We start from the raw sequence: 17,833 nt of genomic DNA on the forward strand, positions 1-17,833 counted from the left end.
CCTGCCGTCTCCTGCCCTCAGCCTGGGGAGCTGGGGCAGAACGGCTTTATCTCCAAGCACTTGTGGCCACAAGGGGAGTGTTCGCCATCTGGGAGGGGGTGGTCAGCGTAGCTCACTCTTTCCTGCCTTCCTGCTTGACTTGCCTCCCTCATTGCATAGAGGATGGCTTGTAGCTGTGAGCACTTTGTAGGGAGGAGTGGGAGTAGGGCTGAGTGGGTGTGTGACCTTCCAGGCGGCATGGATGCACCCACAGCAGGGGTGTTGGGCTCCAGCTAGGACTCCAGTTGTGAGAGCAGTTCAGGCTTGGGGGTAGATGCCCCCCAGGACCCTCAGGACCCTCGACTGAATCTCAGCCTCATCCCTGGCCAGGTGCCCTTGAACAAGAGCCCTCAGCCTTGACCTTGACAGAGGCAGCACCACCCCCTCACGGCCTGGGAGAAGCGCCCAGCTCGGTGCCTGACGCACAGCTGTGTATGTTAGAGACAGGTCCCCTGCCCCTTCCCCGACACACACACCAGCAGGGGTTTCTCCAGGACTCACCAGCTGTGGGTGCGAATGGGGAATACTCACTCAGGGATCCTGTCTCTCCCGTGGCTCCAAGCCTCCCTACTGCTCCCGGCTCTGAGGACTCCTGCCACGCCCTCCACGTGCGCAGGTCATCCCTGGTCCATCTGCTCTTGCCCGGCTCGCTGGGCCTCTGCTGCCCGCAGGCTGCCTGATCTCAGCCGCCCCGGGAGCTCGCTGCAGCCCCCAACACCATCCTTGCGCGTCTTCTCAGACACCTTTGCTGTCAGTCCTCCCGGTGGACAGCTGCACAGCCCCTCATCAAGGGGGCAAGGTGTCCCTCCTTCCCCAAGTTCAGGGCTCGAGAGGGGGCCCCACGTGGGTGACTTGGGCCCAGAGCGCTGCAGGGTTAAATACACAGAGCGGCCCCTTGTCTCTTCCCAAACAGGGCTTGGCCAGGGGTGGGGAGCTGGGCCAGTTATATCCCAGTCACCCCACTAGACACCATGACAGTCCTCCGACCCTTGACTTCCAGGGATGGTTTGTGCCAGACACATGCTTTTCTGGGGCCCCTGCTCACCCCAGAACACAGGTGCGTGCTGGGCTCCTTGCCTCTTTGGCCACTGGGTTTATCCTGCAATCTGAACCCGCATTCTGGGAGTCACCAGAGATCAACCCCCTCAACCCCCTTCAGGAGCTGATTGGATGCCTCTTGTTAATCATTAGAGTTCAGATCTCCCCTTGTAGTCAGGGGGCCTGGAAGGAAGTCAGGGAACCCCCAGCTCTTTAGAACCAAGGGCAGACCCCCGAGGTGAGGGTGCGGTGGGAGCTTCCCCCTTCTGAATCGTCTTTCCTTTGTCTTGACTTCTCCGCCACCCAAATCAGAGAAACCCCTCTTTCTTCTGGGACCTGGTGTCTGCCTGGAGGTGCCTACACAGGGTGACTCCTGAGATTCCCGACCACGTTACACACCTTGGATATTGTGTGGCTGTCTTTGGACTCCGATTTGAGCATCCCTCAGTCTACACACATAAGGAGATTTCTGGATTTAAATTCCCTTTTGTGCAGCTCAAAGCATGAAAATTGATCCAGCTCCTTCTCATATGACCCTAATCCTGGTTAATCACGTTTCTCACGGGTGCTTCTCCAAACTGCCTGCTCTGAAGTCCAGCTGGTGCGTCTGGAAACCTCTGCTTTGTCCTCCAGCTCCCCAGCACAGGAGCAGGCAAGAGGTACTAGGGTGAGGAGGATTCACAAGTCCTAGAGAGGGTTCCCCCAACCTGCCGCACTTCTTGGGTGTGCGGGAAATGGGCAAAGTCATTGCAAGAAGGAGTGGAGGAAAGTGAAGTCCCCCAAAACGGGCTTCCCAACGCACCAAGATCGAGGCAGAGCTGCTCTCCAGACTCCAGGGGACGCGGTGTGCACACCGTCCAGTCCAGGCTCCAGGTGCTGATTGTGTGGATGCCTTCTGCTGCTCACAGACCATTGCTGGCTCCCCACTGCCTTCATCCCAAAGTCCGCTTTCCTATAGACTTCCATCACCGGGCCCCCACCTAGCACAGTCACTCCTAAGGGCACCCCGTTTTCCAGAACTGTGCCCCCCATCACCACCACCTCCACCAACTCACTGTTTGGAAGCCACCTGGTTTCCACCACCTCTCCAATCGCCTCCATCAGCCCCAGGCCCCTGCTGTGTTCAAGGTCCAGCTCCATGCCCACCTCGTCCACAGAAGCTGTGTCCCTTCTCCCTTCAGTTGTTACCAACCTGCCACTTCCAAATCCCTGGGGCCCTTGGCATTCCCTCCTTAATGATGCTGGTCCCTCATGGACTGCTGCCCAGGCGGGCTTCCCTATCTAGCAGTGAAGAGAGGTGATGGTGCTCAGTGGTGTGCTCCGTGAGGTGTTACAGGTGTCCTCACGTGCCCAGGTGAGAAGCCAGGAGGGTGGTATTGAAGAGCTGGCTTGGGCATCAGCCCCAGCCCTCCATGGTCATGTGACCCCAGCTCTGCCCTGTACCAAGGAGGTGATGATAATACTACCTTCCGCAGAGGACTTGTGACTGTCTCGTACCCACCCGGGCTGGTCTCTAAGAAGCCACGTGTCCTTGAAGGGTGTCCACCCCAGAGATCTTCTAGGTGCCTTGCCAGGTGTCCAGCAAAGAAAGCATCAGATACTGACACAGCTGGATGGGTGGGTTGCATGAATAGACAGGGAGACAGGACGAAGGTCACTACCCGTGGCCCCCAGATCTGGTTAGAGATATTCTATGACCCTTGTTGCTGTTCAGTCACTCAGTCATGTCTGACTCTTTGTGACCCTGCATGGACTGCCGCACGCCAGGCTTCCCTGTCCTTCACCATCTCCTGGAGCTTGCCCAAATTCACTTGTCCATTGAGTCAGTGATGCCATCCAACCATCTCATCCTCTGCCACCCCCTTCTCCTCCTGTGTTCAATCTTTCCCAGCATCGGGTCTCTTCCGACAAGTCAGCTTTTTGCATCATGTGGCAAAAGTACTGAACCGTCAGCTTCAGCATCAGTCCTTCTAATGAGTATTCAGGGTTGATTTCCTTTAGGATGGACTGGTTTGATCTCCTTCAGTCTAAGGGACTCTCAAGAGGCTTCCCCAACACCACAGCTCAAAAGCCTTAGTCCGCAGGAAAAACAGTGAGGATTCTGTCTGATACCTGGATATTTAAGTCCAGCAGAAGTCAGAGAGTTGACGAGTGGGGGACAGCCGGGGAATCGTTCACAGACAGGGCCTTGGGAGTGGGTGGGGTCAAGTCCCAGGCACCACCCAGAGCAGTCAAGGGCTAAAGGGGCCTGGGTCTGTGACTCACCCGTGATCCAGCAGGAGGCAGCCTCGGGAGGCAGCTGGTGTTACCCCGGGAGCCTGGAGGCAGGGCTTGTTAGTGCGCCCCCTGGTGGAACCTGGAAAGTGGTGAGCCTGGAGCCTGCATGGCACCCACAGAGACGCCCACCCCAGTGCTGTCCCTGCCTCAGGCTGTCTCATCGGCCGGAGGAGGACAGGGAGGCTTCTTGATGGGTGAGTCCCGGGCAGCATTGGGAGCAGCGTTGGAAGGATTCCAGAAAGAGCCTGAGCCAACTCTTCCTGAAAAGCCCTCCGAGCTGCCGCGGCTGTTCTTGGAGCAGCTGTTTCTCTGGGGAGAGAAGGGGTGGGGGCGGGGCTCCCTGCGGACCACACCTCCAGAGGATGATCTTTGCCGGATGTACAGGGTCCATTCAGAGTGGGCCACCCAGGGCAGGTGAATGCCAGGGTGATTCTCAAGGCCGTGGTTTGGCCCCTGGGGGAAAAACCATGGGGTATTGCTCATCCTGGGGCTGAAGAGAACTGAGACCCGCAAACAGAGCCATCGCATGACGAGGGCCATTGACGGGAGCCAGAGGCTGCCAGGTCTTGGCTGCCCCACGGGGGTCGGGAGGGGCCAGAGCCCTAAGTGTCTGGCCTCAGCCCCCATCCTCCTTCCATTCTCCTGTCTGTGCCCACATGGCCCAAAGCCAACCAGTGTGGGAACTCACAGGTGAGGCCCCAGGGCAGCCCTGGGCACAGAGCAGAGTGCCAAGAGTGGAGGGAAGGAAAGCCAAGGTGCCCAGCTCACCACCTGAGCCCCCGGGAGGCTGGGCCACACAGCTTCGACCCTTCCAGGAACCCAGGGCCGGCCGGGCGGGGGCAGTGCTGCGCATGGGAGGTGCCCTGCAGGTGCCCCAACCCAGAGGACTTGGGCAAGTTGGGACCCTCCCGAGCCTGACCTCCCCTCTGCTGCAAAGCCTGCAGAGACTTCCCCTGGCTCCTGATATGTGGCTCCAGCCCCATACCCCTACCCCATCTTACATCTTCCTCTCTGGGTTTCTGCTCGGCTTGACCGTCTCTCTCAGTTCCTGCCAACCCACCTGCTTTCCTGACAGGCCTTTGCACCTGCAGCTTCCTTTGCCCGTAGGCCCCTGTCCTCTCTGCCCAGTTACTGGCCCATCCTGTGGTCCTGTGGCCGTTACCACTTTCTTAGGGGGCCCCCGACTCGTCTCCGGCTCTCTCTTCAATCACACAAAGGAAAGGGTAATAGCTGGTTCTCCAGCGGAAAAAATCCAATACAATAGATGTGTGTGTATATTGAGAGATTAAATTTTAGGAATTGGCTCATGCCATGTGGGTGGGTGGTGACGGGCAGGGCCGGGTTCCCTGGTGGCTCAGTGGTAAAGAACCCGCCTGCCAAAGCAGGAGATGCGGGTTTGATCTCTGGGTTGGTAAGATCCCCTGGAGAGGGAAATAGCAACCCACTCTAGTATTGTTGCTGGGAAATCCCATGGACAGTGGTACCTGGTGGGTTATAATCCGTGGGGTTGCAAGGAGTCAGACATGACTTAGCGACTGAAAAACAGCAGCAACATGTAACTCGGGGCTGGCAGAGTCAAAATCTGGGCGGCAGACCTGCAGCCTGGAGACTTAGGCAGGAGCTGACAATGCAGTTGTGGTTGACGTTGCAGCCGTAAGTGTGAACTTTTACGGCCAGCTGGCGGGCTGGCAAGTCAGGCAGGATTTCTGTGTTACTTATCACAGCCTATTTGCCTCTCCCTGAGGCCATCTCTCAGGCCTCACCTCACCCAAGCTGGGCTGCTCTTGGATAATGTTTTCTGGAGCGATCTGAGTCTGGCTGCAGCCAAGGCTGGTCCTTCTTGAGCTGGGGGAGAGAGAGACACACACAGAGCTAGTCAGGTCCAGGCTGGGCCACACGAGCCTGGCTGCCAACTTTGTGTGTGACTCAGAGGGTGGAGCTGGCCTGGAGATGCTGACCAGGGAGGAAGCAAAAGCTGGGAGAGGAGAGGTCACATCTGCACCCTGCCAGGCCCCAAACTGGCTCCACGCAGATCCTCATGTCGCTGCTGTGGCGTGGTCACTGTCGGTCTTCCTCAGCTCAGACGTCACGGGGGGCTCAGGGCGGGGCCCCTACCTCCTGCGCTCCCCATCTCCCAGTACCCCAGCTCCTTGGGATTCTGTCCCTTGACAGCTGTGGGCCTCTGTTCCTGCCTCTGAAAGATGGAGCTGGTACTCAGTCCCAGAGCTGTGACAGTCCAGTACTGTGGGTAAACAGGGTCTGCAAAGGGGGAGCCTCCATAAGCAGGTGATGTCCCCTGATGACAGATTAATCAGTGCCTGATGCAGCACCCTCAGCTCCTGCTGGCTCCTTTCCTTGTCCATCCCAGCCTGTGTTGCCCTCCACCCTCCTGCCCCCGGCAAGTGTGGAAACAGCCAAGCCAGGCAGCTGCGTGAACAGAGCAGGTTCCTTCTAAGGATCCAGGCGGTCTTGGAATCAGGCTCCCGGCTCCCCTCTCGGTTCTGGACTTTGCCATGTGTTGTTGGATGCACTGCTTCCCCTTCCTGAGCTCAGTCTCCGCGTCTGTTCAGTGATGTGGGCAGAAAGGAGAGGGCCGAGTGCGGCTGTTAGATGGCGCTCCTTGCAGGAAACCAGAAGCCGCTGGAGGATGTCAGAAGTCAAGCCCAACATTCAGGGAGTGCTCCCTGTGTGCTGGGCGCAGACTCCTGAGCTCTGCCTGCACTGATTGGAGCCTTTCTCAGCCCAGCCCCGTGAGGCATGTGTGAAGTGTGAAGCGAAATAAAAGTCGCTCAGTCGAGTCCAACTCTTTGTGACCCCGTGGTCACGGACCCTGTAACCCGCCAGGCTCCTCTGTCCATGGGCTTCTCCAGGCCAGAATACTGGAGTGGGTAGCCTTTCCCTTTTCCAGGGGATCTTCTTAACCCAGGGATCAAACCCAGGTCTCCCACATTGCAGGCGGACTCTTTAGCAGCTGAGCCACAAGGGAAGCCCATGAGGTGGGCACCGCCTTATCCCCAGGTGATGATGAGGCTTCACTGAGGCAGAAGCTTCAGAAGGATTTGGTTCAGAGGATCTGGGGCTTAGACAGTCATTGGAAAGGTGATGGGGGCCGTGCCCTCAGGTATATCGGTCCTGATGCTGAAGGCTGGAGCACAGAGGCCAGGAAGCCACAAGAAGCCAGCACAAGGATTCCCTGGTGCTCCTGTGGTTAAGAATCCACCTGCCAGTGAAGGGAATACGGGTTCGATCCCTGCTCCAGGAGGATCCCGCATACTGAGGAGCAGCTAAGCCCATGCAGCAGAACTCCTGAGCCTGCTCCCTAGAGCCCCTGCTCTGCAACAGAGAAGCCACACAAGGGGAAACGTGTGCACCATGACAAAAAGTAACCCCTGCTCGCCACAACTAGAGAAAGCCTGAGCACAGCAACGAAGACCCAGCATGGCCAAAAATAAGACCAAAAAAGTAACTCTAAAAAAAAAAAAGATGCCAGCTCAGAGTGTGGAGATGCCCTGCAAACTGGAAGGTGGAGGAGGCAGAGGGTTGGTCCACAGAGCAGCCTCTGCCCCCACAGGAAGGAGGACAAGCCCACCTCCATGCTGATTATCCTGTTATTGCAGAGCCGCCCGGTCAGGGGAAGTTGGGAAGTGTCATTTCTAACCTTCCAGCCCCACGATGCAGAGGAGAGAGCAGGGACAGAATCCCCAGTCCAGTAGATGCTAGCCGGCAGGGGCCGTGAAAGCAGGAAGAATCAGGATGCCCTAAGAGCCCTCGCATCGCACACAGGTTGATGCTCCAACAGTTAACCCTTTGAAGAGAGAAGGGCCCCGTGAATGACCACAGATAGCCATTACACTCTAGCCCATGCATTGCTCTGGGACCCTCCTCCCTGCAGGTCCTGGCCAGTAGAGCAGGAGGAAGTGAAGGGCTGGTTGTCCCATCCCTCGACGCATGGAAGCAGCTAATGAAGCGAGTCGAAATCATCATTTTCCTCATTCCCCCAGTTTGTTCTTTCATGCCTGATTTCATTCAGTCTTTTAAATAACCCTGCCAGTAAGGCAAGCCAGGGAATCTGTTGGACTTTTTACAAACGAGGAACCTGAAACTCGGGGAGGGAAGAGAACTGACATTTATAAGGTGCCTGCTCTGTGCCCCCAAACCAAGCTGCTCGCTTTTGTGCAAATCCCTTTATCCCACAGCAGCCCTGCCTTCCGGCGTTACAAGTCTCACTATGTGGGCTTCCCCGGTAGCTCAAGGGTAAAGAATCTGCCTGCAACGCAGGAGATGAGGGTTCAATCCCTGGGTCAGGAAATTGCCCTGGAGGAGGAAATGGCAACCCACTCCAGTATTCTTGCCTAGAGAATTTCATGGACAGAGGAGCCTGGCGGACTACAGCCCATGGGGTCACAAAGAGTCAGACATAACTGAAATCAGTGGGCACGCACACAGTCCCACTTTGTGGACTCAGAAACCGAGTGTCAGAGAGCTGCAGTGCCTTACCCCTGAGAACAGAACTGGGAATAGGAAGAGCTGGGATTTGAACCCAGGTATGTCTGGGCCATTTTTTTTTTTTATTCCAACAACCACTGGCCATGATCCACTGGCACAGAACCAGAACAGATGGATTCCAAGTGTCCAGTGACCAGCGGCTCCAGAAGACAAGCAGAGAGAAGCAGCTCAGTGTTGAGCAGTCTCAAGAGGTGAGGAGTGAAAAATAGTAATAATGAAACGAAATAAAAATGGAGGACACGACTCCCAGGTCAGCTAAAATGAAGGGGCCAAGAAGCAAAGCAACAGAAACCTTGGGAAGAGGGCCATTATTCTGCACCTTTTTTATTCCTTTCAAGGCATTTGGCAGAATTTAAGTTGCATGGGACCAGAGCCTAAGGAAACAAGCTGAACACAGCAGCTGAGAGATTGAAAAGCTAGCCTGAGCTTTTGATAGTCGCACAGTATAGGGGAGACAGAAATTGGAAGTGAGAGAGTGCATGGAGGAGGCATGCCTAACAAATTCATAGCCCTCCCAGCTTCCCTTTGGAAGGACTATGCCCTGGGCTTCCTTGCGGATCAGTGCAGGAAACTCTGGCTGGATCCCTGGTCCTGGAAGATCCCACAGGCTGTGGAGCAACTAAGCCCATGTGCTCAGTCACTCAGTCATGTCTGACTCTTCATGATCCCCTAGACTTAGCCCACCAGACTCCTCTGTCCATGAAATTCTTCAGGCAAGAATCCTGGAGTAGGTTTCCATTTCCTACACCAGGGGATCATCCCGACCCACAAGTCAAACCCGGGTCTCCTGCATTGGCAGGCGGACTCTTTACCACCGAGCCACCAATAAAGTGGCTTAATAGTCCACTAAAGGTGGAAGTCCAGTAAAGGTGGAAGCAATTCAAATATCCATGCGTGTAGTCAGTCGCTAAGTTGTGTCTGACTTTGGGACCCTGTGGACTGTAGCCCAGTAGGCTCCTCTGTCCTTAGGGATTCCCCAGGCAAGAATACTGATGTGGGTTGCCCTTTCCTTCTCCGTGGGAGAAGCCCACGTGCCACAACTACTGAGCTTGTGCTCTGGAGCCTGGGAGCTGCAACACTGAAGCCCACAGCAGGAGTGGCCACTGCAGTGAGAAGGCCGTGCAGCACAGCTGGAGAGTAGCCCCCGCTCGCCACAACTACAGAAAGAAAGAGAAAGTGAAGTCACTCAGTCATGTCTGACTCTTTGCCACCCCATGGACTGTAGCCCACCAGGCTCCTCCATCCATGGAATTTTCCAGGCAAGAGTACTGGAGTGGGTTGCCATTTCCTTTTCCAGGGGATCTTCCTGACCCAGGGATCGAACCCGGGTCTCCTAAACTGCAGGCAGACTCTACCGTCTGAGCCACCAGGGGACCCCACAGCTAGAGAAGAGCCTATTGAAGCAAAGCATAGACCTAGCATAGCCATAAATAAATAAATTAAATATTTAAAAAAAGAAAGGCTCTTCCTTATAAGTAAGGGCAAGCCAGGAATAACTAGTCATCATGAAGACTGTGCAGCCTGGTTGTCGGTCACCAGCTGGGACAGGGGGAGTGTGCCTGTGCTCTACCTGCCTCCAGGGCCAAACAGATTCCTTCCTGTCCAAGGACCACCTTGTCCTCAGCTGCTACACTTCCGGCCCGTGCTCTGTCCACTGTTAACCAGGCATGCTGGGAGACAGAGCCAAATGACCAAAGAGAGATAAGGAGAGAAAACAGACAACAGAAATAAACCCTCATCTCCAGATGTCACGAGGGTAAGACATGGTTTTAAAATAACTGTGATGGATCATTGCAGGCAGACAGGTGACAAGGTACAGATTTTCACCCGAAAACTGGAACTTATTTAAAATATTACTCAGGTGGCAATTCTAAAACTGAAAAAATACAGTAACTGAAATAAATGTAGTATATAATTTAAACGGAGTGGACACAGCAGAAGAGAGGATGGACAAGGTAGTATCCATTTCAGGAAGGCAGAAAGATGACAGATTTGAAACCCACAGAAATGACAAGAAAAGAAATGAGGGCAGGTCCTGATGAAGTAGAACAGTTAGCTGTGTTTATGGAGGACAGCCCAGGAGGAGGTAGGAGCCTGGAGCAAAGTGCTGGCTTTGCTGGCATCTCGCTGTGTGACCTTGGACAAGTCACTTGCCTTCTCTGAACTTCGGTTTCTCATTTCAGGGAAACGTGTCTGATGTTGTGTCTAAGTTGTGTCTGACTTTGGGACCCTGTGGCTCCTTTGGCTTATTTCACCCAGTTGACTTGAGGATCCCATGGAGGACAGTCATGGCAGCTCCTTATCAGAAGTGTGAATATTACCAACAACCTACTGTTCACTCGGTCACTTCACCAGCCAACATGAGGCAGAAGGCTATGCAGAGAGCTAGTATGACATCCCAGCCTTGTGAGACCTACCGTGCAGTTTGTACTTAGTCACTCAGTCATGTCTGACTCTTTGTGACGCCAGGGACTGTAGCCCGCCAGGCTCCTTGGTTCATGGGATTCTCCAGGCAAGAATCCTGGAGTGGGTTGCCATGCCCTCCTCCAGGGGGTCTTCCCAAGCGGGAAGTTTAGCAGGCATTAACCAAACATTCACAAACCCCATCTGTCCATTCATTTGGTTTGCCAAGTATTGGAAGCAGTTCTTCTCTTAGTGGCTGGTAATCATCACTATCTCCCTATTTTTAGGGGTGGAGGGGAGGAGGGTAGCTTCATTAGGGACCCTCCTTCAGGGAATCCTTTCTGAGTTCTTGAAGGGGCACTGACTTGTGTCAACTTTGAGGGGTGACCCTCTGGGACCGTGACATGCACCTCCTCTGTGCGTCCTCCAGTGAAGTCCATCAGTCATATCCAACTCTTTGCGACCTTATAGACTGTAGCCCACCAGGTTCCTCTGTCCTTGGGATTCTCTAGCCAAGAATACTGGAGAGGGTTGCATTTCCTTCTCCAGGGGATCTTCCCAACCCGGGGATTGAATATGGGCCTCCCGCACGGCAGGCAGATGTTTTACCCTCTGAGCCACCGTTCCAAATTATCCATCTTTTCTGTGCACCTCCTCCGTGCGTCCCCCAGAACTCCTGTCCATGGCTGAGACATGACTGCCTCTCTGCAGACAGCACTGGGAGCTGGGTCCTCCTCCCCTTCCTTCTCCTCGTCCTCCTTGTCAGGGGAGGCATAGCCAGCCTTCCTTGCTGTGCACTTGGCTCAGGGAGATCTTTGGCCCGTGGCGTCTTGGCCTCAGTCCCATCTCAGAGGCCCGGGCTAGCATTCCCCATGTGTTGCAGGCTGCCTCACTTAATAGAGAACAGAAAGTCACGCATTCTTTATTTCTTCCCTGGGGCAAGGGAGAAGGTTGGGGGGAGCAGGGCCAGGGGTGGGCTGTTCCTACTTTTCCAAGGCAGTTTTGTTCCAGGGCTTTTGAGGGTACTAATTGGTACCAGCCTGGAAGGGTCTGCTGGTAGGTGGGTTTAAAACCAGCACCCTGGCCTCAGAGATGCAGCTACCAGGATGTACCAGATGAATGGATGGGAGGAGGGTGTCACGGTCCCCCCTGCCTCTGCCATCCGGCCTTGCGCTCTGTCTCAACGCTCACTGCCCCCTCCCTCTAGCATCAGGGTAGAATGTTAATACCTCTCGTGGAGCTGGGACATTGTAAGGGACCTAGCTTCTCATTCACAGTTGTATTTGATCAACATGGTTCAGTAATTATCTGTTTCAGTGAACTGATGCCCTTGGCATCAGGATACAGAGTCCATAAGAGCATCATGGGTTCTGCTCATTACAAAGACAAATGTAATGAGACCTTGTGAGTCAGACCCTCCAGTGAGTCTCCATGTTGCTCAGAGACACTCAGTCTTGATCCTGGTTTCTGAATCCCACACACCCTCCGCCCCACCCACATGCATGCCCCTCTCGGACCCAAGGACACCAGCATCCTCTCTCCCAAAGTGCTGGGGCCTTGCAGGTGCCTGGGAAGTTCCCACTTTAGAATCTTTCATGATGGATCCCTGCCACCCAGCCCAAAGCCTGGCACAGCACAGGGCCCTGGCAAATACGCATCAAGTGAATCAGTTGAATGGATAAATCGTACCTTAGTTGATAGCCTCAAGAAGCGGGCAGAATCTGTGTCATCAGCTCCATTTTCCAGTTGAAAGGGTGATTCAGAGAGGGTCGGGCACTTGTTCACAGTCACACAGCAAATGGGGGTGAGCATCCTGGTGAGAATCGCAGACTCAGCCTGTGCTTCCTGGCCCAGCTTTCCCCTCTGACTCTTTCATCTTTCCCTTCATCTACGTCTGCGTCCCTTTACGCCCTGTGGGTTCCCGATGTCAGGGCCACGACAATGAGTGGGACTGAGTGTCCATCCTCATGGAGCGCCCAGCTCAGGGAGGAGACAGGCAAGCACATAGCACAGGCAGAGAGGAGCCGGGATGCAGCGGAAGCCAGGAGAGGCCCCCGCTCAGGCCAGGCACGGGCAGACCTCCCTCCTGGAGTCAAAGGAGCCAAGCAGGGTGGGGTGGGTTTTCTGGATGGTGGGGACAGCCAGGCTGGGTGTCCAGAGGCCAGAACAACTGACCTGTGGGTCAGTCAGTCAAGTTACAAACAGTCTGCTTTACACAATAAAGGGGATTTATTCTCTGATGTCACTGAAAAGTCAAGGCCCAGGGAGGGTGGCAGCCATGATCAAATAGGGACTTAACACCAATCAGTGAGGGAGCTAAGTGTCTGGTACAACTCCAGACCTCGCATTCAAACAGCAAACTGGCCAAAGCCAAAGAACGTCTCTTTCCCCCTTCCTCTGCAAAAGTCAGGAGTTTCGCTCCAGATGAATTAGGCTGCGTGCCCATCCCTGGACCAATTACTGCAGTAGGAGGGGTGGGAACCCTCTGCCTGCCAAGTTAAATCAGAGCCCGCCCTTGAGGATAAGCAGGTTAATCTGACTCAGATGACAGAGCTGGTTGCTGGACGGAGGAGCAGGTGTGGCTGGAAGGGACGGCTCTACACACCATTAGGTTCTCCATACAAGTCACACTGTCACGACAAGTACAAAGTGGAGGAGAAGGCAAATGAGGAGACCTTACCCGCCAGGCTGAGGCCTCGAGGAAGCAGTAGAAGCAACATGTCTTGTCCCCTGGCTATCTCCAGGACGGCGCTGTGGATTTAATCTGGTTTTTGAACTGCCCCTCTTTCTACCAGAAAGTAATCAATCTTCCTTTCACTATCACTTCCCTGGGCAGCAGGGGCCAGTGGGGAGGGTGGTCGGAAATCCAGCTGCTTGACAGCCTACACGTTGGGATGGCGAAGGTAACTGATCAGACGGATAGAGACAGGGGCATATGCTCAGCAAGGACCAAGGGGAGTCAGGTTCAAGTGCAGAGGTGTGACCACAGCTGGGCTGTGCAGGAGCCCAAAAGCCAGGGAGGTGTGGGGACTTGTGTTACAAGCCTCTCAGGCGTCCCGGTGTGCTTTCTCGGAATAAATGGCTCCCAGCTTTCTCTGTACCCCTCCAACTATGGTCATCTGGTGCCCAATTAACGGACAGGGTGTCCATCCAGGGCACACTCCTGCCCTGTTCTTGGTACCCCGGCCCTTCCAGGTGCATGGACTCAGAAGGTCTGGGATCCAGACTCAGATCTCACTTCTTCCTCTCCCCACGACCTTGGGCACAGCCACTTAATCTCTTTGAATCTCAGTTTCTTTGGACAACTTGGGAGACCCCTATCTGGGTGACCATATGCTTTGTTAGTTGAGGAAATAGGTATGCATGAATGCACCATCCTCTCTGGCTCTTAGTGGCTCATCCAAGAATATCCATTCATACGTAGAAAACAGCAAAGAAAAGTTTGTGTGTGTGTGTGTGCATAGTCATGTCTGACTCTTTGTGACCCCATGGACTGTAGCCTGCCAGGCTCCTCTTTTCCATGGAATTTCCCAGGCAAGAATACTGGAGTGGGTTGCCATTTCCTTCTCCAGAGGATCTTCCCAACCCAGGGATCGAAGCTGAATCTCTTGTGTCTTCCACATTGACAGGCAAGTTCTTTACTAGCTGAGCCACTGGGGACAGAAAGTTTAGCAATTGCTTAATGAATACCAGAAACTCAGCAGAGAGCATTTTGTCTTATCTTCATGGCCATCCCATAAGTGGAGGTATTATTGTCTTATATTATAGAAGGGAAAACTGAGGGTCAGGAAGGTTGAATAAATTGCCCCAAACCATTCAGCTGATAAACCAGTACTTGAACCTCAGCCAGGTAGAAGTCTGGGCTACCCTCTTAAGAGTAGCATTTTGGTTGTTGTTGAACTTCAGAATCCAAGAGAGAGTGAAGGAGAGAGAAAGTAGCTTGTGGTCAGCAAGCTCTGTGTGCCCAGCACCGTATGTGCATTATTAACTCATTTCACAAACTTTGGTCGTGTGCTTCAATGTACTAGGTTCTGGTTGCAGGAAAGATGCGGGGGGACACCTTCCGTGTCTCTTGGCAACCTTGCACAATAGGCATTAACATCCCACTGTACACATGCATGCACTGAAGTTCAAAAGGTTAAAAAATTGTCCACCTGCCATATCGGTGGTGTCGCAACAGAGAAGAAATGGAGGAAGTGGAGAGACAGAAAAGTTTTTTTTTGAAGAAGGGAAGAGACATTCATCCTGTTTTCTTCCTCTTTCTCTGTGTAGATGACAGACAGCCCCCAGTGCCTTCATCAAGCCAGCTGCTTCCCCACCACATCTCTGGTTACAGCGTGGGCAAGACCCAGTTCTAATTAAGAATTGTCACGCACCATCCTGTCCAGAGGGCAGTGGCAGAAACAGCTTCCCTCTGTCCCGCACCGCGGCCCTTCCTGTGACGTCTTCACCTTCGAGGGACCCTGGGCTGTCACAAGGATTAATTACCCCACCACCCCCTTGGATGGGAAAGGAAATCACGGTTATTAAGTTTTGATTAAAGCTTCATCAAGAGACGTTATCGGCTGTTTGAAGATTGCTGATGAAACAGGCCACTCTATTTCCTGAAAAGACAAACTGCACGCCAGCAGAGCCAACCCACCACGAGTGGTCCACTTAGCCTTTGAGTATTGCGGGTGATGTCCAGCACAGCCTGGTGGCTGTCCGCCTGCAGACGTGGCCGTCAGGAAGCTCTAAAGCTCCGTGGCTGTCCCTGTCTTGTCCTGCTCTGCGACTGAGCCTCTATCTCCGGGCTCTTTCTTTGGAGTTCTTCCCCAGTTAGGCCTGGTTTCCTCCAGCCCATCCCTGCCCCGCCCCCTCAGTAAAGCAGAAAAGGCGACCATGAGGAAAAGAACTCTCAAAGTGCTCACGCTCCTCCTCCTGTTCATCTTCCTCACCTCTTTCTTCCTGAACTACTCTCACACCATGCTGGCCACCACCTGGTTCCCCAAGCAGATGGTCCATGAGCTCTCGGAGAACTTCAAGAAGCTCATGAAGTATTCCAACAGGCCCTGTACCTGTACTCGCTGCATCGGGCAGCGCAGGGTCTCCTCCTGGTTCGACGAGCGATTCAACCGGTCCATGCAGCCGCTGCTGACGGCCAAGAACGCGCTCCTGGAGGAAGACACATACAACTGGTGGCTGGTGAGAACCGGGGCTGTGGGCGGGTCTCGTGGGAGGCGGGGCGGGGGGCTCCTGACGGCCAAATGCTCAGTCCCTGGCGTGCACTTGGGGCCCTGCCAGGCGCTTGGTGAGATTCGGAATATTAGTCATTCATTCATTCAGCATCTGTGTATTTAGAATCCATTCTATATAAATCAAAGCCAAGGGTTCTGTAGGCGTTTCCAGTGTCTGCCGTAACAGGTAACGTAGAAGGTGGCTTGAAGCTACAGACGTGCATTCCCTCTTGTTTCTGGAGACAGAGTCTGAGATCAAGGTTGAGATCAGCAGGGTTGGTTCTTCTAGAGGCTCTGAGGCACTCCATCTCACGCCTCTCTCCCTGCTTCTGAGGGTCGCTGGTCGCTGCGAATTCTTTGGCTTGTACACACATCCCTCTGGTCTCTGCCTCCGTCTTCACACAGACCCCTTCTCTGTCTTAAGCGCCTATCTTCCTTCTTCTGTAAGGACACCTGTCACTGAGTTTAGGGCCCACTCTGTATTCAAGAGGACCTCATCTCGAATTCCTTAACTACATCTGCAAAGGTTGTTTTTCCAAATAAAGTCCCATTCACAGGTTCCAGGGGTCAAGACTTGGACATATCTTTTTAGAGGCCACTATTCAACTATTACTGAGGAGCAAAAAAGACAGAGTCCTTCTCTCGTGGAGTTATATTCTGACAGAGAGAGATGGATAACAAACAAGATAGGCTCAGATAGAAGTGCTCGGAGGAGGAACTTCCTCCCAAAGGGGTTTGTGATGGGGGGAGCTTGGGGCAGAAGCCTCTCTAAATGGGGTCAATGGGAAGGTCTCTGAGGAGCCAGGACTTGAGTGGAGACTAAAGGCAGAGAGGACGCAGGCTGTGGAAGGATCAGGGGAAAGTGCGGTAGGTCACAGGGACAGCAGGTGCAAGAGCCCTGGGGCCGCATCACCTTGGTGTCTTGGGGGGCGGGGGGAGGTGAGTAGAGGAGCTCTGTGTGGCTGTGAGCAGGGGTTGCTGCCTCTAGAGGAGGTCTGGGGGCAGGCAAGACCCAAAGCGAAGAATGTGGCATTTGTGTCTAAGTGCAGCAGAAAACTTCAAGAGTTTTAATCAGGAGAGGTCCATGATCTGATCTAGTTGTTTGAAAAGTAATTCTGGTTGTCAAATGCAAAATGGATTGAAGGAGAGTGAAAAATACCCAGTCATTCAAGATTTATTGAGCATCTAGTAGATGCCAAGATATTTAGATGGAAAAAGAGCTTTCCCTTTTTAGGGATGGTAGGAGAGAAGGGAAAATGGACAATCACAAGACTGAGTGATGGATGGTAGGCACCCAGGGTCCCTGGGTTTTGCTTTTAATTTCCTATATTATATCAAGAATGATTCTGAGGAACTTCATCTTTCTGAGTTTCACATTGAAGTCATAATAGTCTCCTCACTACATTTCTCTACAACACTGCAAACATTAGGTTTTAACATTTTTATTTATTTATGCTGCTTTAATGGGCAAGGGGTAATGAATTCACATTTTTTTCAGTACGTACGAAGGCTGAATATTTTCCCACATGGCTGTTAACATTTTATCAGTTTTTTTAATCCCTACCCCAGTGCTTGTCTGCAGTTCTTCTTTGCTGGAGTTTAGCCTCTGGTTACCACTTGGTAGGGACTTTGCAGGGGAGGAGGGGAGGCGAGAAAGGGCCTCACCAATAGAAATCAACAGAAAGGAGCAGGCCTTTCGAGCTTCTGGGTTCCTTGACAACACACAGACCACATGTTTTGAATAAAGAGTTGGGACACCACATCTGACAAGCACTTCTGTCCCTCCAGGCAGAGACATAGAATACTGAAACCAAAACCATCCTGAGAGCTCCCGGGAGGCACCATAGCACTGCCTAAAGGCCCCCAGGCATCCAGGACAGATCCAGATCTAGGATGCTGAACACAGAGCCCTGCCTTTCAAATGTGATGAGCCTGGCAGGAAATGCCCTGCAGGCTGATGGGCTGGCAGGGGGCCACGGAAGGTGCTGGATGCGTAAGTCAGAGGGGCTGGGCCTAGACCCGCTTACCCTCTGTGGTCTGCTGCCTCTTCTCCTCTGTCTCCAAGTCGAGGTGAAGGACTTGACTGAGGTCACCGGGCTGTCAGTACAAAGCCAGACCTGGGGCTGCGCCGTCTGCCCCCAGGCACCGTTGTTTTCTGCCTTCTTGCCCACTGCGGCCTCTCCAGGCCCACATGGGAGCGAGGGCAGGGAGGCCGGACCAGGGATGGAGGCTTCAGGGGCTGGAAGCTGACAGCCCAGGTGCCTTGGGGAATCACATAATCCCCCATGTCCTTCACATCAGGGTTATGCTGGCTGTCTGAGCTTCTGCCTCCAGGCTCTGCCCTAAGGCACGAG

At 53.8% G+C, this 17,833-nt stretch overlaps 1 protein-coding gene across 5 annotated transcripts in view; it reads left to right on the forward strand.

Moving 5' to 3' along the window:
* The window catches only part of ST3GAL1 (ST3 beta-galactoside alpha-2,3-sialyltransferase 1), a 90,849-nt gene that overhangs the window by 56,848 nt on the left and 16,168 nt on the right, over positions 1-17,833 (forward strand). For 4 of the 5 annotated variants that reach the window (XM_005215316.5, XM_005215315.5, XM_010811919.4 and 1 more), the window contains one exon: positions 14,536-15,447. In XM_005215316.5, the coding sequence (XP_005215373.1) occupies positions 15,145-15,447 (303 nt within the window). In that variant the 5' untranslated portion in view covers positions 14,536-15,144. 5 annotated transcript variants of the gene reach the window in all.

This window comes from Bos taurus, chromosome 14 (assembly GCF_002263795.3).
Source record: "Bos taurus isolate L1 Dominette 01449 registration number 42190680 breed Hereford chromosome 14, ARS-UCD2.0, whole genome shotgun sequence".
In the NCBI taxonomy this organism is placed as follows: domain Eukaryota; kingdom Metazoa; phylum Chordata; class Mammalia; order Artiodactyla; family Bovidae; genus Bos; species Bos taurus.